Genomic DNA, 25,141 nt, shown 5'->3' on the forward strand with positions numbered 1-25,141 from the left:
CACCCATCATAGGGTCTTTTGAAAAACGGTCCAAATCGGGGTCAATTACGCAGCGCGCAACCATCCAAACAAACCGTTTTGGTGGCATTACCTTGTCAACATTTTGTTGAGAAACGTAAAGAGTACAACAAAAATCTTCAAAGTTCCTAGATCATTAATCCGGTTCCCGATATTGATATATTAAAAACACCTGCCAAATTAAGCGTGAAATCCGCCAACCGGTTCCCGCGTCTTAACAAAAAGCTTTCGTGGTCGCATCCTTTCGTCACATTTGACATCTACTAGCCCAAATTTCCAAGTCTCTAGACTCCCACTATTCTCCGATGTTATTTTGTTTACAGACCAGATAGGATCGCACCACAGAAACGACATTACGGGATCAGGATCAGGATATTAAGATCATAGAAGAATCATCTGGGATAGATACGAATGTTGTAGCGAGGAGAACTGCGTGGTATGGACATGATTGGAAAGAAGAGATGGAGAGTACTATTAAGAAAAGTTCGAGAAGCGAATGGAATGAGGTTGAAGAAAAGTGGCGGGTTCAGGGAACCTTTTGTACTACTGATGGCCCGTTTTTCATTTTACCCCGTGTTTCCTGTAGATCCAGGCACCCATGAAGCTATGCTTTCCTCAGAGACGGAGAAGTACATATCCAACTCCGCGAAGGACCATTCTCGGATTGTCCACTGCCAAGGGTGCGCTTGTGATGATTTCGTTACCTCGAAGAAGTGAGACAGGCAAATCTGCAATCGTCTCCTTGATTGGGTCCAGCCTGATTCACCTCACTGGGAATAGTTGTAACCTTCTGTTGGAGGGCACCAAGCTTCGACAGTAAACGCGGTCTTGTTGATGCTTCCAGGTGGAACCAGCTACGTCCACCCCTCCATGCAACACGTCCTATCCCAAATGTACAACGACTCACCCCCTCGGCAACCCTGCAGATCGGAATACACTAAATAATACCACTCACCATCAATGTTTATAGGTTGTTCTTGACCCTCTGAATTCAAAACCATTTCGGGTAATGGCGCCTTCGCGCTAGATCGAATGAAACTCAGTCTGGAAAATCCCGTTTTCGACCACTTCAGACTTCATCCCCCCCTTTTTTATATACCTATATTATCTTGTTATTATTATTATTATTATTATTAGCATTATTATTATTATTATTATTATTATTATTATTATTATTATTATTATTATTATTATTATTATTATTATTAAAATTATTAGCATTATTATTATTTTAAATTTACGTATAAGGTATATTTAGGTACCTAAGTTCAGCTCCCATGGTGTAGTGGTCATTGCACTCGCCTTGTTCGCGGGAGAGCCGGGTTCGAAATACAGTCGAACCTGGATATGAGAGAACTCAGGGGACCACCCTTTTTTTCTCTTATATCCAGGTTTCCACTATATCCAGTTTCTTTTATATCGAGGTCCAGCATGAAGGGCGCAGATTTTTTTTTTTTATATATATCCAGGATTCTCTTATATCCAGGTTTGACTGTATTCAAACATGAAAATTTCATTATCATTTAAGGAATTTTCCCCGATTCATACGCTATGCTGAATTTCCTGACTTGACTTGGACTCGAAACACCAACCTCCAGATACCAAGTCCACCGTGCTAACCACTGTACCACTGAGGTTGGTTCGCCAGCGACAGTCAATAGATCAGTTGCGCTTACTTGGGTGATGTTTCAAAGTCATAGAGCAGGAAAAATGAGGACCAACGGAATTTTTATTTTTCTAACCAGTTTCTTTTATATCGAGGTCCAGCATGAAGGGCCCAGAAAATTTTATCTCATATCCAGGTTCGACTGTATTCAAAAATGAAAATTTCATTATCATTTAAGGAATTTTCCCCGATTAATACGCTATGCTGAATTTCCAGACTTGACTTGGACTCGAAACACCAACCTCCAGATACCAAGTCCACCGTGCTAACCACTGTACCACTGAGGTTGGTTCGCCAGCGACAAAGATAAATCGATCTAAAAAATACCGGTAAATCGTAAAGTTTGACGTCACGACATACGCTCCCGTAGGCGATGACGTCATAATTCATGACTCCCGCTTCGTTTGTTTGTGCTGACGTGAAATCTGACGTACGTGACAACTCTTTGAACTTTTTCATTAGAACGGCAATTAAAAATTGAATTTTCGACCTTTTAAAGTTACTTTGTTGGAGTTTTGACCTCAGATTTGGATTTTTGACAACTTTTTACGTAGGAATCGACCTTTTATTAAAAATATTTTCCCAACTGCAACTCCTCCATTCCCTCTATTAAAACTCCAGCCCAGTCAGCTTGGAGGGTAACGTGTCTGCCTTGTAAGCGCTAAGGTCGCGGATTCGATTCCCGCCTATAGTTATTATTACATGTATAGGTACATAGAAGTAAGAAGAAGTACAGTAGAACCTCGATTATTTCAACTAATTGGGACCGAGGGTAGTTGAAATAAAAGTAATTGAAAGTTGAAATAATCGAAGCTCCGTATAAAACAATGGAAACAGGGCAAAATTTAGGTACAAAAGAACGAAAGAGGGAATAAATTCGCTATCAAATCCTTTGAAAGCTAGAAAATAATGCCGATTTGAAATAATCGAGGTTCTACTGTATAAGCTAGGTATTTAGGTACACAGGTACATACCTACAAGTTAGCGTAGATACTTTAGAAATCAAGTTTTAATACCTAGAGATTTATACCTATATCTTTAAATACATGTCTTAGTTGACTTTTTTACGACTTGACTGCACAGTCTGATATAGAGAGTTAAACACTTGCGTTCTTGAAGAAGTTCTCTCAAAGTTGAGTGGACAAAATAATGTGAGTTTTTATTTTCAAGAGGTTTGATAGAGGGGACAGTAACTGGGAAGGTCTTATCGTCCCGAAAGCGAAGGGAGAAGGAAGCCAGGATAGGATAAAGGCAGTTGTTCCGAGAACGAACCTTATTTGATCAGGATAAAATCCACCCCGGGCGGGAATCGAACCCGCAACCTAGCGCTTACAAAGCAAACGGGCTACCCTCCAAGCTAACTATAGACAGGCGATACCTTAGGATACCTACCTAGGGATTGAACCCACGCAATTCTGATTACAAGGCGAGTGTTTTGACCTCTACACCACCGAGGCAGAGCCAGCCAAGTTAGCTTGGTTGGTAAAGCGTCTATTTTGTAAGCGCTAGGTCGCAGGTTCGGTTCCCGCCAGGGGCGGATTTTATGCTGGGCGGATACCTATAGGGTTTGTTTTCAGAACGACTGACTTTCTCCTATCCTGTCTTCCTTTTCTCTTCAGTTTCGGGACGATAAGACCTTAGCAGTTACAGTTCCTTCTATCAAACCTCTTTTTCTTTAAAAAAATTTTTTTCATTATTATTATTATTATTATTATTATTCCTTTTGCAGGAAAGAGGAGGTGGATCCCTCAACTTTTGGACCAATAAATTTCATGTTTTTTTTCCGACATGTCGTTCAAAATATGGAAAAGGAAAACATATTCTAAACATAATTATTGTATAGACTATGCGAGTATTTCATAATAAAACTCGTGTTGTATATCTCCACTCTATGACAAGTGGCTATTGATAATATTGTATTGTACTTGTAATGTTCAATATTGACTGTATAAATATACTCGTACAGTTTAATGTTGACTGTATAAATCTATAAATACCACTCCTAATACAATTGAAAATGCCAAACATTTCCAGATAAATGGAACACTCAAAGTCATCTCTTCAAGTTGATTAAACATGGAAAGCGAAACCGATAGGTTCAAGAATTTCTCAGTTTAAAAAAAAAAAAAAAAAAAAAACTGGCTTGAGATAGGTACCTACTTACATACGTACCAGATCTGTTCGTTAAATACTTTCACAGTTTCATATTATATGAGAGACATGTTTTGGTTTTGTAGATGCTGCACTTTTATTACTGTGTGGGTTGGAATGAATGTTACAAATCGCCAGCCTAGTTAGCTTGGAGGGTAGCGCCTCTGCCTTGTAAGCGCTAGGTCGCGGGTTCGATTCCCGTCCGGAACGGATTTTATCATGAACGGATAATGTTGGGGGGGTGGGTTTGGATGGATGCCACAAAAAGATATACATATAGGACTCTTGAAAAGTGTGCCGCGGTGGCAATTTAAAAGGAATTTTTCTCATCACATTTCAAAGATCAGTCCTTCGGGGTCCAAAAACCAGAAAATAAATCATCAGACAAAACATTTGAGTAGTGTGGAGAAACAAACGAACTCAATAGAAGCAGTTTCGCTTCTTTCGTTCAAAGCCCGTCGGAAAATCGAAATTCCACTTTGGCCGGGCTAGGTTATCTAAATTTTTTGGCTTCATTTTTCATTTACAAACAACAAGGATCCACCTCTACACAACCTCCTTGAGCTATTACCTCTGTGGTGCGTTGTGTTTTTGGCTTCACTTTTCCACTCAAAACACAAGAATCCTCTTGCATTCAACCTCCTTGATCTTATTACCTCTGTGGCATCTGATAAACAAATCAGCTGATCGCCCCTCGCAGCATTGTGGGTAAAAAGAAAATTTTTCCGTCTTCGAAGTTTAGAGGTGGAAGAGTTCACTTCACGCCTTGAAATTAGATTTTTTTTAGTTCGAATTTAATTTTCCTTTTTGTACTTTTCTCAGTCCAGTTCTCAAAATGGCTCTTTTGTCTGCCAGGCTAGCTGCGGCGCTCGCTAAAAACATTCCCAGCTCCCTAAACCAAGTAAGTTCCTTTGGAAAAAGTCGCTTCCCAACTCACTATTCGCCCTAGAAACGTAGAACGGATTTGCCTGATAACCGGTGTAAAAAGTCACGAGACTCGATCGTTGATTAATCTCAAACCGACCTACAAATTTACTTATCCCAAGCTTTAGAACGTTTGGGGAATGTAAGAATTCCCTTGCCTGCAATGTGACTTAGTTTGACCTTACCTATGACCTGATATGCGAGAGACTTGGGATTAGACTGTTTTGCCAATACCTGCTTAAATGAACTATCTACTTACATGAAGTATGATTGGAAACTGGGTTCTGAACTTTGTAGCTTTTGAATAAAACAAATGGATTTCAACTTTGGAATTTTGGTATCTCATGTTGAAAGTTACCTAACCTCCGAGCATGTTTGAAGTCTCGGCTTAGTCTCTGAATATCTCAAATGTTGTTCCACGATTAATTTACCTTGCTAAATCACCCATCCAGAGAAAGTCTGCCCAAAGTTAGTTACAAAATTGATTCACCTTGGAAGAGAAACCCTTCAGTTTAGGTTCATCCCAGAAACTTGATTTGGACCTGGGACACTAAGTCCATTGTACCATATCTTCACTACACAACTGATGTTTTTTTTTTTCTTGTATTGAATGTAGACTAGCCTTCATTTGACCCATTTTTTTGGATTTGAATTTTCAATACAGTCTTGTGATCAACCTACCCAATGATAGACAAGTTTAGAGTAATTGGGTGTGTAAGATGATATTGCCAGGTTCAAACACTACTGGGTGTGCTGGTCATGATCTATTTGAAATCAATCTGCAATTGACTGGTTGGGTAGCCCTGGTCTATATTGCTTGTGTTTTTATTTTAATACTTGTTTTTATAATATAAGATCTCTCTTTTTTTTCCTTAGTTGCTCTGAATAACAGACACCATGTATTAATTCTCTTATTTTTGTTTCTTTTTCTTAAACTAAAAGACCTAAGAGGGTATTTACTTACCAAAGGGAAGGTCTGAGGCAAGTTAGGACAACTGATGAGGATGAAGAATCCGTTCTAAGTATCCGCTCACATACGATGAAGAATCCGTTCTAAGTATCCTTCAAAAATATTATCTTCATATTTAATTATAATCTGATTAAGCTTCTCCTTACCACATTATAATAAAATAATACGTATTGACAAATGACAATATCTTATTGTAAGTATAGGAAGTAAAAAGTTACGTTTAAGTCCCATGACATGGTACCTACATAAATATCTAAACCTTTTTTCATACCCACAAAATATTCTGTTATATTTCTACTTTTCAGTTCATTACAATAAAGATTATTATATTTTTTTTATTTTTTGAAAACTAATGTTAAATTCCCATTTTTGTTTTTATTAGGTACCTAGATAGATTATCCTTTAAAATCAATAGGTGGATCTCACAACAGCTATCGTCAGATAATGAAAAATAAAAGATGGGTAAGGTAACTACCAACACAGAAGTTTAATTTTATACTTAGGTACCTACCGAAGGTACCTACTCCTTTAAAAAAAAGTTATTTAATAAAATGCACGTTCCGATTGTTCCGAAAGGAAACTGTCAAAGTGTCAACTGAAAAAGGGAAGAACGGTTTGAATTCCCGCGTAAAACTAGAGAAATCCATAGAGATATGAAAATTTTGAAATCGCGCCAAAACCTAAACGTGATTTGCACCGTGAACAGTGCAAAAAATATCCGCTCTACACTGAAAGCGCTGCTATCGCAATTAAATCAGCTGATTTTAACACCCCTCTTCTCTTTTCTACCCTTTTTGTTTATTCTGTAATCTGCATCTGCAAAAAAAAAAGAAAAATTTTATTTCTCAATCCATAAACTTTGAACTTTACTTATCTTTTTATCTTCGCTTTTAATCCATAGTTCTTTATCCGGAAATTGGTAGACCATGAAGTTTTTTCCGTGTTTAATATTACAGTTTGATTTATCAAAAAAGTCGCAATAGTTTGACCTTTGGAATCAACGAAAAATCAGCCTGGTGAGTCAACCCTTCTACTCAAGAAATCAAGTGGTGAGTGTTTTTAATTCAAAATTAATTGGAAAAACATGTAGGTACCTAGGTACCTAATTAGTAATCCAAAATATCAATTAAAAATATCTTCAGAAATAAAATTTACCTACTCCATTCGTGTGTGATTTGACAGGATCTGAAGTTGGTCTTGTAAACCTTAGAGTCTCAAAATCTTTTTGAGAGAAGTAATTATGTACATACTTGGTATGTTCACTCCGTGTGGAAAGATTTTCCTACTGATTAGATTAATCTCAGGAGCATAGGTATCTAAACTGAAAGCCTCCTGAATTAATAGTAACTAAAATACTCTAGCTTGACAAAATGAGACCTCTACCTGACGCTCATTGCTCATCAAATTGATGTCATGTATTGTGTTACAAGAGATTCCATCATTTTGGACACAAACATTGGCTTGAAGGCCACCTCCTGAATTAATAGTAACTAAAATACTCTAGCTTGACAAAATGAGACCTCTACCTGACGCTCATTGCTCATCAAATTGATGTCATGTATTGTGTTACAAGAGATTCCATCATTTTGGACACAAACATTGGCTTAAAGGCCAATGAGATGAAAATTTAAATTAGGTAAATTTAGTAATAATAAAAAAAAGACTTTTTGAACTCCCAATGAACTAGGTAATTAGCCAATCTGTGTCCAATTTTACATACAGGCTTAAGCAATCCAGTATTCATCTGAAGTTGGTCTTGTAAACCCTATGGTCTCAAAATCTTTTTGAGAGAGGTAATTATGTAGGTACATACTTGGTATGTTCACTCCGTGTGGAAAGATTTTCCTACTGATTAGATTAATCTCAGGAGCATAGGTATCTAAACTGAAAGCCGGTACCTACTCCTTTAAAAAAAAAGTTATTTAATAAAATGCACGTTCCGATTGTTCCGAAAGGAAACTGTCAGTCAACTGAAAAAGGGAAGAACGGTTTGAATTCCCGCGTAAAACTAGAGAAATCCATAGAGATATGAAAATTTTGAAATCGCGCCAAAACCTAAACGTGATTTGCACCGTGAACAGTGCAAAAAATATCCGCTCTACACTGAAAGCGCTGCTATCGCAATTAAATCAGCTGATTTTAACACCCCTCTTCTCTTTTCTACCCCTTTTGTTTATTCTGTATTTAGTGTATTTCTGTAATCTGCAGAAAAAAAGAAAAATTTTATTTCTCAAACCATAAACTTTGAACTTTACTTATCTTTTTATCTTCGCTTTTAATCCATAGTTCTTTATCCGGAAATTGGTAGACCATGAAGTTTTTTCCGTGTTTAATATTACAGTTTGTTAGTAGGGAATTAAGCTAAATAAGTAGCCTAAGTTTGCCCCTGGACCAAATAGCCTTACCTGTGGTCATCCCTTCTGCCAGAACTGCTGGGCCAAACACTTCGAAGTACAAATCAATCAGGGAATTACGCTAGGTGAGTTGTGTATCAGGGAATTCAGCTAACTAAGTACTATAAGTAGTCAGTATACACTGTATACTCCTAGCTTACTTGATCATCTCTTGTGCAAATTAAAAGTTCTGGTCCGGATTTAAAGAGAGAGAAAAAACTAACTACCATTGCACCAGTGGTTGATGGATTACTGAACTTAAGCAACTTTCCAAAAGGGGGACAATGTGGGCAATCGCCTGCTATGTATTGGCTTTACCCGGACCCCCGAAAGGAAACTGTCAAGTTGTCAACTGAAAAAGGGAAGAACGGTTTGAATTCCCGCGTAAAACTAGAGAAATCCATAGAGATATGAAAATTTTGAAATCGCGCCAAAACCTAAACGTGATTTGCACCGTGAACAGTGCAAAAAATATCCGCTCTACACTGAAAGCGCTGCTATCGCAATTTAATCAGCTGATTTTAACACCCCTCTTCTCTTTTCTACCCTTTTTGTTTATTCTGTAATCTGCATCTGCAAAAAAAAAAAGAAAAATTTTATTTCTCAATCCATAAACTTTGAACTTTACTTATCTTTTTATCTTCGCTTTTAATCCATAGTTCTTTAGAAAAATTTTATTTCTCAATCCATAAACTTTGAACTTTACTTATCTTTTTATCTTCGCTTTTAATCCATAGTTCTTTATCCGGACATTGGTAGACCATGAAGTTTTTTCCGTGTTAAATATTACAGTTTGATTTATCAAAAAAGTCGCAATAGTTTGACCTTTGGAATCAACGAAAAATCAGCCTGGTGAGTCAACCCTTCTACTCAAGAAATCAAGTGGTGAGTGTTTTTAATTCAAAATTAATTGGAAAAACATGTAGGTACCTAGGTACCTAATTAGTAATCCAAAATATCAATTAAAAATATCTTCAGAAATAAAATTTACCTACTCCATTCGTGTGTGATTTAACAGGATCTGAAGTTGGTCTTGTAAACCCTATGGTCTCAAAATCTTTTTGAGAGAGGTAATTATGTACATACTTGGTATGTTCACTCCGTGTGGAAAGATTTTCCTACTGATTAGATTAATCTCAGGAGCATAGGTATCTAAACTGAAAGTGCTGAAAGCCTCCTGAATTAATAGTAACTAAAATACTCTAGCTTGACAAAATGAGACCTCTACCTGACACTCATTGCTCATCAAATTGATGTCATGTATTGTGTTACAAGAGATTCCATCATTTTGGACACAAACATTGGCTTGAAGGCCAATGAGATGGAAATTTAAATTAGGTAAATTTAGTATTTATTTGGTAATAATAAAAAAAAAGACTTTTTGAACTCCCAATGAACTAGGTAATTAGCCAATCTGTGTCCAATTTTACATACAGGCTTAAGCAATCCAGTATTTGTGGCACATTCTTGAAGATTACTGCCCATCTTATCACCCTTCAATATTTATTGATTTTTATTATTATTATTCAATTTGTAGCTTGTAAAACACAACATTGTCCATTTCAGAAATTTACCCTAAGTTCTAAATTATTTCCTGTTCATATGTTCAGAGTCACCCTGTACTTACTTATACACTCTGTATGTAACTAGACATTGAGGACCTTGACACAGGAAATTATTATTATTTTTATTATTATTCAATTTGTAGCTTGTAAAACACAACATTGTCCATTTCAGAAATTTACCCTAAGTTCTACATTATTTCCTGTTCATATGTTCAGAGTCACCCTGTACTTACTTATACACTCTGTATGTAACTAGACATTGAGGACCTTGACACAGGAAGATCTTATTTCCTTCTTCAAACTAGACTCTCGGTCACATCCTGATAAAAACCCTCAAGTTCTTGTTCCCTCAAGGTTGCACATGTCATGGACACTTATTTCCTTCTTCAAACTAGACTCTCGGTCACATCCTGATAAAAACCCTCAAGTTCTTGTTCCCTCAAGGTTGCACATGTCATGGACATAACCTGCTTAACCTTATACTGGTTGCTTGTTCTTCATCATTAGGTAGTGTGTGGTTTTCATCCTGGTTATCAAACATCTTGTTTGCATTATTATCACAGAAGTTTTTTTTTTTTTTGCAAATTTGCACTTTATAATATTACAATTTGGATGCCACAAGCACTGAGGTAATAATAAAAATAATATATTTATGTAGTTAGAACCTACCTACCTACTTGTTTCTAAGTTTAAAAAAAAAAAAAAAAAATCTATTGCTGGGGTGGTCAAACTTATTTCCTTCTTCAAACTAGACTCTCGGTCACATCCTGATAAAAACCCTCAAGTTCCAGTTCCCTCAAGGTTGCACATGTCGTGGACATAACCTGCTTAACCTTATACTGGTTGCTTGCTCTTCATCATTAGGTAGTGTGTGGTTTTCATCCTGGTTATCAAACATCTTGTTATTCACAGAAGTTTTTTTTGCATTATTATTCACAGAAGTTTTTTTTTTTTTTTTGCACTTTATAATATTACAATTTTGATGCCACAAGCACTTAGGTAATTATAAAAAATAATATATTTATGTAGTTAGAACCTACCTACCTACTTGTATCATAACTTTTGTTAAGTACGGTATGAAAATGCAAAGAGCTTTTTTCTTTTCTTTTTTAAATCAAATACCTTTCTTCTTATTTCTACATTACCTTTTACCTTATATTAATTTCTTCCCTTCTCTCCTTTCCACAGCCACTTCAAAATCCCCTTCCAATAATTGACACCCCCCAATTTTAACAACCCCACCCACACTCTACCTGTTTGAAATTCAACATGGATGACTCAACTATGACGGAAAATTCTGACGAGATGGAATATCAAGAGGACGAGGAAGAAGACGAGGATGACAATGATTATTATTACAACTATGACAATTACGCTGACTCAGGAGGAGATCATCATAATGACGGAAATGATCAGAACTCGGGTGGTGCTGACTTTGAAACACTGCAAGGTAAGTACTTTAAAAAAATTTCCGAAAGGAAGGCTAAGTTATTGGAAGCCCCTTTTTGGATACCTAGTGAAATCAGTTTACTCTGATGGTATCAAGAATTGGTTGCAAAGAGAATTTTATTACTATTTATTATCTCAATTTTTCACAAAGATATGTAGGTACTTACAGAAGTTTTTGTAAAATCCTCCTAATATTTTTCAATGGAAATCAAAAAACTTCAAAGCTGTTATACTCAAAACGGGAATTCCGTCTTGGGCCTTTTGTAAAAAAAAACCCTTTGATTTGTCTTCCCCAGGTGTGGAGTGTTTGAACGTTGAGCAAGCAAAGAATCTGCTCAACGAACATGTGGACTTGTTGAGTAGCAAACTTCACATTAGTCCCAGTCTAGCCAAGTTGTTCCTACATTTGAACGAGTGGAATGTGAACGCTATTGTTCAGGCCTACTTAAAACACACAAATGCTTTCCTTGTTGAGAACCGAGTCAAACCACCATCAACATCAGCATCTGCTATGGGTAAGTCTCTTGCCAGATAAATTAATCTTTGGAACTCTAAGACTTCAGTAGCTTCAGTTCCCTATATCAAACTAAAAAAAAAACTTTAAGAATCCACTCCTACAAGAAAACATTATACCTAGCACCTAAAATGCGTCCCTGCTAAGAACTCAACTAGAAAAATGGGTTTTCAGAATTCCTGAAGGAATTTAAACCCCTGCGTTTGAGGTGTCTTGATAATAGAGAGGTTCTCGTTCCAACAGTACACAGATGGTTGGGCATTGGATTCATAGCCAAGAGTCCTATGGTTCAAATCCCAACAATGACTTAAAAACTTAAAATACATACCTAGTTTTATTGAATCAGAGGAAGATTATGTGCGAGGTACTTCGAGATCACATCAATTAATTCCTTTTACTCATGTACCCATATGTAATAATAATAATAATAGACTCTTGAGTGGAAGGTAACCACTAGGCGAGGTTAACGCCGGAGGCGTTTTCTACCACCTAACCCTTAAAAGGGACTCTCTAGTCCTATTCGAGCAGTATAAATAAACACTATTACTACTCTGTCTGTTACAAAAAGGTATCTTTTCTTTATGCTGCCATCACGATTCGGCGAAATCTAAAGCCCCTAAAACAACACCAGCTACTCTTTTGTAACACTATGCTACAATAACAACAACAATAACAACAACAACAACAACAAAACAAATTTTAACAATACAATCTTTCGCAGGTATTGAATATCACGCCCCTACGGACTGCGCGGTGATCAAGAAGTGGCTTACCAAGTGTGCTGACGACAGCGAGACCGCCAACTACATATCTGCCCACACTAAGGATTGCCCCAAGTGTCACATTTGTATTGAGAAGAACGGCGGATGTAATCCGCTACCGAGGCAGGTAAGTAAGGTTTCTACATCTCAGTGGAATAGTCAACCTAGATATACCTACTTTAACAATGATATCAATAATAATTCTCTATTCTATTATTATCTCCCCTTTTCAGATTCTCTCCCTATCCCTACTCCCTCCTCGTCTACCTCATCCCCTCACTCTAGTTCCAGCAAAACCTCAGTATGTTCTGTGTGCACCCTAAGCTATACCTACTTATACAATGATATCAATAATTCTCTATTCTATTATTATCTCCCCTTTTCAGATTCTCTCCCTCTCCCTACTCCCTCCTCGTCTACCTCATCCCCTCACTCTAGTTCCAGCAAAACCTCAGTATGTTCTGTGTGCACCCTAAGTTTGCCCCTAGCAAATGACATCGACATGCGACGGTATTTTCGCAATGTGCCTAATTGAAATATGAACATCAAATCGCAATTTTCTCAGGAAAATGTTTGTTTATAGAGTTTATCCTATCCTGTAAAACTTATAGGTAATACATGTATGCGATGATGCATTCTATCAATGCGACACAAAGGAGTAACGAGTACCTCACACAAATCTGTTACACATTACACAACCCTGGAAAAATGACGAACACTCAATAGGTTACTTTGTGACCTTGTACTTTCTTTTTTATCTAACTTCAAAAGATCAAAACTGAACTTTCAAGAAGAAAATAAGAAGATCCAAATCATTGTGCACCCCTAATCAAATTCAAAATCTTGTGTCCTCTGCCATCCTGGGATTCGAACCCAAACCTTCGATATAGCTATAAAGGGTTCTTTTAAAAATATCTACTCTAGTCCAATTAACTTGAAAGTTTTTTGTACCTTATGAAATTAAATGTTAATCTTGACTCTGAAGATTCATTATTTTTGTATAAAATATTGAATCCACCACCTGATTAGATTTAATTTTCTCTAAATTCTACAAAATGTTTAACCCTTTCGTGACCAAATTAGAAAGAAAAGACTCACAAACTTAGTTTTTGGTGTCAAAGGACTAGGGGTTATGTATTTATCAAAAGTCTCTTTAAGTTAGTGGGACACGGGTGTCCCAGTGGTCACGAAAGGGTTAACAAAGGCTGTGAAAAGGTTAGATATTTAGGACAATGTAAATACACCTACATAGGTAGATATATTTACCATTTTGTTTATTTTATAGATAGGTATAGGTAGATTGGTAGATACTAAGGTATTGTTCCTTGATATTTTCCGGATATCAACAGCATACATGTACATGCGATGATGCATTCTATCAATGCGACACAAAGGAGTAACGAGTACCTCACACAAATCTGTTACACATTACACAACCCTGGAAAAATGGCGAACACTCAATAGGTTACTTTGTGACCTTGTACTTTCTTTTTTATTTAACTTCAAAAGATCAAAACTGAACTTTCAAGAAGAAAATAAGAAGATATCCAAATCATTGTGCACCCCTAATCAAATTCAAAATCTTGTGTCCTCTGCCATCCTGGGATTCGAACCTTCGATATAGCTATAAAGGGTTCTTTTAAAAATATCTACTCTAGTCCAATTAACTTGAAAGTTTTTTGTACCTACCTACCTTATGAAATTAAATGTTAATCTTGACTCTGAAGATTCATTATTTTTGTTTTTTGTACAAAACATTGAATCCACCACCTGATTAGATTTAATTTCCTCTAAATTCTACAAAATGTTTAACAAAGGCTGTGAAAAGGTTAGATATTTAGGACAATGTAAATACACCTACATAGGTAGATATATTTACTTACCATTTTGTTTATTTTATAGATAGGTATAGGTAGATTGGTAGATACTAAGGTATTGTTCCTTGATATTTTCCGGATATCAACAGCTAAATACATAATTATGCACTTAAGTAACTAGGTAAATATAAGATGAATCTTGGTAGCTACTTGAGGTATTTATCTAACTAATAATTCTGTAGCCTGTAGCATCTTGGTACCTCGACCCTAGACCAGTTGCAAAATTTTAAAAGATTTGTTGAGTAGCAAACTTCACATTAGTCCCAGTTTAGCCAAGTTGTTCCTACATTTGAACGAGTGGAATGTGAACGCTATTGTTCAGGCCTACTCAAAACACACAAATGCTTTCCTTGTTGAGAACCGAGTCAAACCACCATCGACATCAGCATCTGCTATAGGTAAGTCTCTTGCCAGATAAATTAATGTTTGGGACTATAAGACCTCAGTAGCTTCAGTTCCCTATATCAAACTTAAAAAAAAAGAAACAAAACTTTGAAAATCTACTCCTACAAGAAAACTTTATAGCTTTATAGCACCTAAAGATGCGTCCCTGCTAAGAACTCAACTAGAAAAATGGGTTTTCAGAATTCCTGAAGGAATTTAAACCCCTGCATTTGAGGTGTCTGTCTTGATAATAGAGAGGTTTTCGTTCTAACAGTACAGATGGTTAGGCATTGGATTCATAGCCAAGAGTCCTATGGTTCAAATCCCAACAATGACGTAAAAACTTAAAATACATAGTTTTATTGAATCAGAGGAAGGTTATGTGCGAGGAACTTCGAGATCACATCGATTAATTCCTATTACCTACTCATGTACCAAAATGTAAGTAAGGTTTCTACATCTCAGTGGAATAGTCAACCTAGATATATCTACTTATACAATGATATCAAACTTTCTTGACTTGGCGGGGCGGAGCGCTACCGCGCTCTTTAATCGATAATTCTCTATTCTATTATTATCTCCCCTTTTCAGATACTCTCCCTATCCCTACTCCCTCCTCGTCTACCTCATCCCCTCACTCTAGTTCCAGCAAAACCTCAGTATGTTCTGTGTGCACCCTAAGCTAGGTAAATATAAGATGAATCTTGGTACCTACTTGAGGTATTTATCTAACTAATAATTCTGTAGCCTGTAGCATCTTGGTACCTCGACCCTAGACCAGTTGCAAAATTTTAAAAGACCTAAGAGGGTATTTACTTACCAAAGGGAAGGTCTGAGGCAAGTTAGGACAACTGATGAGGATGAAGAATCCGTTCTAAGTATCCGCTCACATACGATGAAGAATCCGTTCTAAGTATCCTTCCTAGGGTATTTACTTACCAAAGGGAAGGTCCGAGGCAAGTTAGGACAACTGATGAGGATGAAGAATCCGTTCTAAGTATCCGCTCACATACGATGAAGAATCCGTTCTAAGTATCCTTCGCTCTTTCCGTTCCTTTACCTTTACCTACCTATTCTATTGTTTTTTCAACCAGAATTATATTGGGTTGCTTTCGTGTGGCCATCCCTTCTGTAAGAACTGCTGGGCCAAACACTTTGAAGTTCAAATCAATCAGGGAATTACGCTAGGTGAGTAGCTTTAGTAGGGAATTAAGCTAAATAAGTAGCCTAAGTTTGCCCCTGGACCAATTCCACAGCCTTACGTGTGGTCATCCCTTCTGCAAAAACTGCTGGGCCAAACACTTTGAAGTTCAAATCAATCAGGGAATTACGCTAGTTGAGTAGCGTTAGTAGAGGATTACGCTAGGTGAGTAGTCGTAAGTTTGCCCCTCGACCAATTCCACAGCCTTATGTGTGGTCATCCCTTCTGCCAGAACTCCTGGGCCAAACACTTCGAAGTACAAATCAATCAGGGAATTACGCTAGGTGAGTGGTGTATCAGGGAATTTAGCTAACTAAGTACTATAAGTAGTCAGTATACACTGTATACTCCTAGCTTACTAGATCATCTCTTGTGCAAATTAAAAGTTCTGGTCCGGATTTAAAGAGAGAGATAAAACCAACTACCATTGCACCAGTGGGTGATGGATTACTGAACTTGAGCAACTTTCCAAAAGGGGAACAATGTGGGCAATCGCCTGCTATGTATTGGCTTTACCCGGACCCACTCGAGCTGGGTGAGGTAGCTTGTCGCTAAATGCTAGGTAAACCCCTTCTGTAAGAACTGCTGGGCCAAACACTTTGAAGTTCAAATCAATCAGGGAATTACGCTAGGTAAGTAGCTTTAGTAGGGAATTAAGCTAAATAAGTAGCCTAAGTAGGGAATTAAGCTAAATAAGTAGCCTAAGTTTGCCCCTGGACCAATTACATAGCCTTACCTACCTGTGGTCATCCCTTCTGCCAGAACTGCTGGGCCAAACACTTCGAAGTACAAATCAATCAGGGAATAACGCTAGGTGAGTGGTGTATCAGGGAATTTAGCTAACTAAGTATTATAAGTAGTCAGTATACACTGTATACTCCTAGCTTACTAGATCATCTCTTGTGCAAATTAAAAGTTCTGTCCGGATTTAAAGAGAGAGAGAGAGAAAAAACTAACTACCAATGCACCAATGGTTGATGGATTACTGAACTTAAGCAACTTTCCAAAAGGGGGACAATGTGGGCAATCGCCTGCTATGTATTGGCTTTACCCGGACCCACTCGAGCTGGGTGAGGTAGCTTGTCGCTAAATGCTAGGTAAAACCCCCGTAAATGCTAGGTAAACTTTGTCTCGACGCGCATAATACAATAATCTATTCTCTCCCTCAGATATCTCGTGTATGGCGTCCCAATGTAACATTCTGGCCTCCGAGACACTCATACTCACGCTGCTTCGTCCCGCACTGCACGACAAGTACGAGAGTTTCTCGTTCCGAGACTTTGTCTCGACACATCCGCATTTGCGCTTCTGTCCGGGTCCGAATTGCGCAATGGTGATGAAGGCGCGCGAGTCCAAGCCGAAGCGCGCTACCTGTACTTCGTGTCATACGAGCTTTTGTTTCCAATGTGGTGAGTTTTAATTTGAATACTAGCTGTTTTCCTCGGGCTTTGCTACAAGAAAAAGTTTTTTTTTTTTTTTTTTTTTTTTTTTTTTTTTTTTTTTTTTTTTTAATCCCCACATCTCCTCCTCTACTGTGTGCTGAGTCCAGTATGTGTAGTAGTCAAGAACCTGCCTCGGTGGTGTAGTGGTCACGACACTCGCCTGGTAAACAGGAGGGTGTGGGTTCAATCCCAGCCGAGGTATGGAATTTTATCCTCAATATAAATTTGGCAATTTGACTACAATAATAGTAGTAGCCTACTGCTGGAGTAAAGGGACTTGTCAGTCCTATGCGAGCGGTATAAATAAGCAAACGATTATATGGTTAACATTATCAAGTCTCCTGCCGTGGAAATGTCCTAATAGTTCCTGAAAAGTACAAAAGTACTGACAGAGGAACGTGATAAATTTATGTACAGTTTTTATTTGCCTTAGGTGTAAGTTTAAAGGGAAATCCAGCAGCTGTAGAATTTTATCGCTTATTTGTTTTTGTTAGGAGCCAAATGCTCGCAACGTAACTTAGCCTGACTGCCTTGTGTATAGTTTTAACAAAAATCCTCAAGGATTACCCTCTGGGTTTCAAAAATTCAACTTCTAAAACTTTTGACAGACGTATGAAATAAACAAAGACAAACAAGCCTCGTCTTACTTTCCCTATCCTATGAGGAAAGTGATGTTTTTTTTTTTTTTTTTTTTACAAAGCGAGAAAGTTTTAGATAACACTTCAGCCGATCATTTAAAACCGGTTTTAGCGTCACCTATGTTAAGCTACGCCGAGGAAGGCCAATAAATGGATGGGTGACTTAAACATTATATTGGGAATAAAGGGAGAACGGGCTCTAGTCTTGATTTTAAATCATTACATGAAAGTAAAATCAAAAGAAAGTAAAAATCAAATCAAGAATGATAATAAACTGAATATTAAACAAATTAGGTAGGTATATAGGTACTGATTTTCTCTAATCAAGATCGAATAAACTACAGGCTAAAAAATTCCCGGAGGGACGGGCCCAGCTTGTTATACCTAAACCATACCTTTTAACCCTTCGACAGGCTCAACTGGAGGCGGAAATTGAAAACCTCAGCTGGAAAATCGAACGCGCGGAAACCACAGACCGAGGCGATCTGGAAAATCAAATGGACATCGCCGAGAAGCGACGAATCACACTGCTCAAAGACTTTCATCTGACTGCTCCGGGGAAGGAGGGGAGGGGAAGTGCCGAGTTGAGTCTGGTTTCCTGATCTCAGTTGCCGCAGCGACGGCTGGGCTTCATTACGGAGACCGCGTGCTGAGGCCGCCAACCTGTTTTATTTTACTAATAGTCCTGTTTTATTTTACTAAAGTGGAGAACGTCGTGTTGAAACCTGTCCTAGGACAGATCTACATCTATATAATAGTCCAAGGATGAGTTTTACCAACCTTCTTTTTATCCCCTAACAGACTGTTAACTTAACAGCTTTGTCTATACAAATCAAATGGAACTTATCCGACTGTTAGTTTAATAGGCGTTCTAGAGGCTGAAAAAATATTGGTGAAACCGACCCACGTTACATTGAAATGAGGGACTTAACGAAATATATAATAGTCCAAGGATGGGTTTTACCAACTTTCTTTTTATCCCCTACTAACAGACTGTTAACTTAACAGCTTTGTCTATACAAATCAAATGGAACTTACCCGACTTATCAAGCCTGTTAACAGCTCTGTTAAGCCTATACAAATCAAATGGAATTTAACCGACTGTTAGTTTAATAGGCGTTCTAGAGGCTGAAAAAATATTGGTGAAACCGACCCACGTTACATTGAAATGAGGGACTTAACGAACGAGAAATGTGCACGTAGAGGAGAAGAACTATCGACAGTCAAGCCTCAACTATGAGGGAACTGTAACTGCCGAGCTCTTAAGGTCCCGAAAGCGAAGCGAGAAGGAAGACAGGATAGGAGAAAGCCAGCCGTTCCGAAAACGAACATTATCTGTTCAGTATCCAACCCGCTACCTACACTTTGTCCTATCCTGTCTTGCACTTAGGATCTCGTCTGGAGGTTGGTGGTTCGAGCCCAAGTCAAGTAATTAATTTTATCTAGGTGTAATAATTGGGAAACGACATCTATGACAAGCATTTAAGTATGCTTAACACAATGAACAGTCCTTGAAAAAAAAAAAAATAAAATAAAATAATAACAAATAATAATAATAATAATTAAGCTTCTATGCTATGTTGGATCGACATTGCCTGGCATTATCTAAAATAGAGAGTAAAAATCCTTTGATCTTGATTTTTTAGATTATGTAATCGTCAATTTCCGTATTTGTAAACTTTTTTTTTTGTGCTTCAGTTGTCAATAGCGGTCTAATATAGTGTAGATGCAACTTTAGGGACGATAGTTTTACTTATTTATTCTGTGACTTGATTACTAGTAAAGTGCTGAGTCGTTTTAGGTTGATTGTGTTTTAATTTGTTTTTCAAACTTTTTCCATTTTTAATTTGATGATTCCAGTGGAACTATTCTTGTGTACAATTTGATTTGAACAATACATGCCTTAATGCCTACCTAAAATTTAAACCAAGAGTTTTTTTTTCTTTAGCTTGATAGGATGGTAGTAAGGTCCCGAAAGCGTGGTTCTTAAGTGCTATGTTGGATCGACATTGCCTGGCATTATCTAAAATAGAAAGTAAAAATCCTTTGATCTTGATTTTTTAGATTATGTAATAAATTGTCAATTTCCGTATTTGTAAGCTTTTTTTTTTTGTGCTTCAGTTGTCAATAGCGGTCTAATATAGTGTAGATGCAACTGTAGGGACGATAGTTTTACTTATTTATTCTGTGACTTGATTACTAGTAAAGTGCTGAGTCGTTTTAGGTTTATTGTGTTTTAATTTGTTTTTCAAACTTTTTCCATTTTTAATTTGATGATTCCAGTGGAACTTTTCTTGTGTACAATTTGATTTGAACAATACATGCCTTAATGCCTACCTAAAATTTAAAACCAAGAGTTTGTTTTCTTTAGCTTGATAGGATGGTAGGTACCTAACTGTTGGTTCTTAACGAAGTTCTAAGAACGGAGAGAGTATTATATTTATTTAACTTCATTTATATTTCAACTTACCTTATCTGAATTCGATCTCGTGTTCAGGTGATTGGAAGCAGCACGGGTCAGAGTACTACGAGTGTTCGCGCTACAAGGAAAATCCGAACATTGGCCGCGAGAGTGCGCATGCGCAGGCGCGCGAGGCGCTCAAGAAATACCTCCACTATTACGAGCGATGGGAGAATCACGCCAAGAGTTTGAAACTAGAGAGCGCCATGCTGGAGAAGATTCGAACTCGGATACACAGCAAAGTGATGACCTCGTCAGGTAAGCCAAGGAAGCGAAGTTAAACTTATTTTTGGTGAAATCCGGAGCTATTTTTATTATGATTACTAGCTGAATTCCGTCGCTTCGCTCCGGAGAGCTAGTTCATCCCGAGGCATGGCCGAACTTGTAGAAAAAAATAAAAATTACGGTCGCGCTACGCGCTCCCTATTACTGCATAGTTATCAAACTAAAAACATAAACGAAACTCAAAATGTTGGTCGAGAGCGGAACATTTCTCTCCCGCAGTTTCTGCACTCTGACGAACTCGGATACACAGCAAAGTGATGACCTCGTCAGGTGAGCGAAAGGAAGCGAGGATAAACTATTGGCGAAATCCTAGTTGCTGATTTGGGCGTTTAACTTTTTTTCTGTTAACAAACGAACTGTATAAGGGAGTTATGTGCAATGTACGTCCTATCCCAGCAGGATGAACAAAGTACACAAAATCAACGAACGATTTAGGATGTACCAGATTTAGAAATTAGAATGTATCTTTCACTTTATTATTATTATTTCAAGAGGTTTGATAGAGGGAACTGTAACAAGGAGGTCATATCGTACTGAAATCGAGGAGAGAAGGGTGATAGGATAGAAGAAAGCCAGTCATTCCCAGACTGAACCCTATTGGTTTCGCCCCGGACGGGAGTCAAACCCGTTGTACGCGTACGCGTTACATTGTAAGCGCTATCTTCTAAGCCCTCGACCTAGCAATTACAGGTGTGCTACCATCCAGGCTAACTAGGCTGGCTCCTTTTCTTTGAAATGAAGAAAATACACTCGTAACTAAACCTCCCTGTTTCTCTTTTCTGCTCAGGTACCTGGATAGACTGGCAATACCTGATAGACGCTTCAACACTCCTAGCCCGATGTCGCTACACACTATAGGAGATTTTAGCGATCAAAAATTGATCATATCTCAGGATTGATTTAGATTTTCGCAAAATCCTTTCTTATTGCACACCCAGACCATAAAAGAAATATTCCTACCAAATTTCAGCTTTCTAGGTGTTGTGGTTCAGGAGATAGAGCGATCAGTGTGTGAATATGAAAGGTGAATGAGTGAATGGATCTTGATTTTATAATATAAGATTTTTTATACTTTTGGCGAAATCCCGAGCTAAGAAAATGAGGACAGGATAGGCGAGCCTTAGTTGTAGGAGTAAACAGCCCTAAAGGATGGGTCACAAGCTTATACGAATCTACGAATGGGTGCCTACACCCCTTCCTTATCTCTTCCGTTTCTTTGAAACTGGAGAAAGTAAAACGTAACTAATTTCTCTCTCCCTACTCAGGTACTTGGATAGACTGGCAATACCTGATAGACGCTTCAACACTCCTAGCCCGATGTCGCTACACACTACAGTACACTTACCCGTACGCCTACTATATGGAACCCTCTCTATCTCATTCCCGCAAGGAACTGTTCGAATATCAACAGGTAAATATTAGAATAGAATAGAATATACCTGATAGACGCTTCAACACTCCTAGCCCGATGTCGCTACACACTACAGTACACTTACCCGTACGCCTACTATATGGAACCCTCTCTATCTCATTCCCGCAAGGAACTGTTCGAATATCAACAGGTAAATATTAGACAGCGAGGGAAACAATCAATATAATTTATTGACGGACTGCCCAAAGTTGCCAAAACGACACAGCATACTTCTCAGACAACATTGTTAGTCTGACACTCGTATTTATGAACAAGAATGATCGTTCTTAGATCAGTCTCAATTCAAAATTGACCAATCAAATGCCTTGAGACTATGCTTAGCACGAACTTAAGAGTCAGCATTTTGTTCATAAATATGGGTGTTAAAATGAGGTTGAAACGATTTTAAATTAAAAAGCAACCTCCGTGACCGAGTGAGTATCACACTAGACTTGTACGCCGGGGGTATCGGGTTCGATTCCCGGCGGGGTCGAAGTTTTTTCGGCTCTGTGCTTGGAATTCGGGATGCACTCAGCCTTGTGAGGACAAGTGAGTAGCTACTTTAATCGAGTGGCGACCAGTGGAGGCATTACCAGTGTAAATGATACGAGTAGATGAGAATTAATAGTAAAGGAGGCACATAGTTATGCTGTGATACCCACAAAAGTTAAGAAGGAACCCACGCCCTCCTGCCACAAAGATGTAGGTACCTAACTGTTGGTTCTTAACGAAGTTCTAAGAACGAAGAGAGTGCCAAGTTTCATCCAACTTATTTTTCTTTTAATTTTTTCCTTTCCGCCTAAAAGAATTGATGTTTCTTTGATTTTGATGAGTACCGAGCTCCCGAATACAAAAACCCGAGAAAACACCAAGGTTCAAACAAATTTTAAATTTTACCGCCACTCTTTTAAAAGTTTACGATTTACCGGTATTTTTTAAATCGATTTATCTCGGTATGTAGAAGTCGTAGAAGAAAAAGAAAAATTCCGTTGGTCCTCATTTTTCCTGCTCTATGACTTTGAAACATCACCCAGTAAGCGCGACTGATATTCAGTTTTTATACCTAAACCATGCCTTTTAACCCTTCGACAGGCTCAACTGGAGGCGGAAATCGAAAACCTCAGCTGGAAAATCGAACGCGCGGAAACCACAGACCGAGGCGATCTGGAAAATCAAATGGACATCGTAAAGGATAATTCCAGTTTTTATACCTAAACCATGCCTTATAACCTTTCGACAGGCTCAGCTGGAGGCGGAAATCGAAAACCTCAGCTGGAAAATCGAACGCGCGGAAACCACAGACCGAGGCGATCTGGAAAATCAAATGGACATCGCCGAGAAGCGACGAATCACGCTGCTCAAAGACTTTCATCTGACTGCTCCGGGGAAGGAGGGGAAGGGAAGTGCCGAGTTGAGTCTGGTTTCCTGATCTCAGTTGCCGCCGCGTCGGCTGGGCTTCATTACGGAGACCGCGTGTTGAGGCCGCCAACCTGTTTTATTTTACTAAAGTGGAGAACGTCGTGTTGAAACCTGTCCTAGGACAGATTTACATATATATAATAGTCCAAGGATGGGTTTTACCAACCTTCTTTTTATCCCCTAACAGACTGTTAACTTAACAGCTCTGTTAAGCCTATACAAATCAAATGGAATTTAACCGACTGTTAGTTTAATAGGCCTTCTAGAGGCTGAAAAAATATTGGTGAAACGGACCCACGTTACATTGAAATGAGGGACTTAACGAACGAGAAATGTGCACGTAGAGGAGAAGAACTATCGACAGTCAAGCCTCAACTATCGATAGCGTTCGATAGTATTCTCCTCCTCTACTGTGTGCTGAGTCCAGTATGTGTAGTAGTCAACAACCTGCCTCGGTGGTGTAGTGGTCACGACAAACAGGAGGGTGTGGGTTCAATCTAAGCCGATGTATGGAGTTTTATCCTCAATATAATTTGGGAATTTGACTACAATAATAGTAGTAGCCTACTACTGGAGTAAAGGAACTTGTCAGTCCTATGCGAGCCGTATAAATAAGCAAACGACTATATGGTTAACATTATCAAGTCTCCTGCCGTGGAAATGTCCTAATAGTTCCTGAGAAGTACAAAAGTACTGACAGAGGAACGTGATAAATTTATGTACAGTTTTTATTTGCCTTAGGTGTAAGTTTTAAAGGAAAATCCAGCAGCTGTAGAATTTTATCGCTTATTTGTTTTTGTTAGGAGCCAAATGCTCGCAACTTAGCTTAGCCTGACTGCCTCAAGGATTACCTTCTGGGTTTCAAAAATTCAACTTCAAAACTTTTGACAGAGTGACAGACGGATGAAATAAACAAAGACAAACAAGCCTCTTCTTACTTTCCCTATCCTATGAGGAAAGTGATGTTTTTTTTCTTTCTTTCTTTTTTTTTTAAGAAAGAAAAATTAATTAAGAACTTGATCACAATGATAGTAGTTGCCTGCCAGATATAAAGGGACACTTTCGTCCTATTTTAGCAGTATAAATGAGCTCTGGGAACGAAATACCACGTCAAGTAACATGATTATTATGATAGGTACCTACTATGTTTCTTCTTATTCTTCCTCGAAAATATTTAAAATATGTGATTTTTGGAGTTGAAAATTTTGAACTGTGACCTAAAATCCTAAATGCCAACAACATTTTTATCCCTCCAAACTTGTTCGTTGTGTGTACAAAATGTGTGTCTTGGGTTAAACAACTGATCAGAAGGTCCAGATTAGATTGTTTGCCCTAATAGGTAATGTTACTCTCTATTACATAATTACATATGTAAATAAACGTCGCGTTAGCCAGCCTAGGTTAGGTTGAAGGATAACGCACCCATCTTAGCTAATAGCTATAGGTCGCGGTTTTGATACTGAACAGACAAGGTTCGTTTCGTTCTCGGAACGTCTGGATTTTTCCTATCCTGTCCACCTCACTTTGATTGCGGGACGATAAGATCTCAATATTGGTACAGTTCTGTCTATCTATCAAACCATTCAAACCTCTTCAAAAAAATATAATAATA

The 25,141-nt window shown here is 38.0% G+C and overlaps 2 protein-coding genes and 1 long non-coding RNA gene across 3 annotated transcripts in view; all 3 read left to right on the forward strand.

Moving 5' to 3' along the window:
- The window catches only part of LOC103524341, a 45,841-nt gene extending 32,354 nt beyond the window's left edge, over window positions 1–13,487 (forward strand). Inside the window, exon 7 of the mRNA XM_026833451.1 lies at window positions 12,908–13,487. The gene's annotated coding sequence lies outside the window, so the exon portion shown is untranslated. The remainder of the gene's footprint in view (window positions 1–12,907) is intronic.
- Window positions 8,800–24,764, forward strand: LOC103524343 (potential E3 ubiquitin-protein ligase ariadne-2). Its single transcript, XM_026833444.1, has 13 exons — window positions 8,800–9,007; window positions 10,876–11,137; window positions 11,433–11,651; window positions 12,798–12,921; window positions 14,535–14,686; window positions 15,264–15,331; window positions 15,767–15,860; window positions 17,043–17,282; window positions 17,810–17,835; window positions 18,367–18,546; window positions 20,426–20,672; window positions 21,965–22,110; window positions 23,351–24,764. Exons 2-13 carry the CDS (start codon window positions 10,957–10,959, stop codon window positions 23,537–23,539), a joined length of 1,866 nt encoding a protein of 621 aa, XP_026689245.1. The 5' UTR covers window positions 8,800–9,007; window positions 10,876–10,956; the 3' UTR covers window positions 23,540–24,764.
- On the forward strand, window positions 14,527–15,306 carry LOC113473932. The gene is made up of 2 exons (XR_003395715.1): window positions 14,527–14,686; window positions 15,264–15,306. It is a non-coding gene; the product is annotated as an uncharacterized LOC113473932 (long non-coding RNA).
- Window positions 24,765–25,141: the final 377 nt, after the last annotated feature.

The sequence above is a fragment of the Diaphorina citri genome, unplaced genomic scaffold (genome assembly GCF_000475195.1).
Source record: "Diaphorina citri unplaced genomic scaffold, Diaci psyllid genome assembly version 1.1 scaffold94, whole genome shotgun sequence".
NCBI lineage: Eukaryota > Metazoa > Arthropoda > Insecta > Hemiptera > Psyllidae > Diaphorina > Diaphorina citri.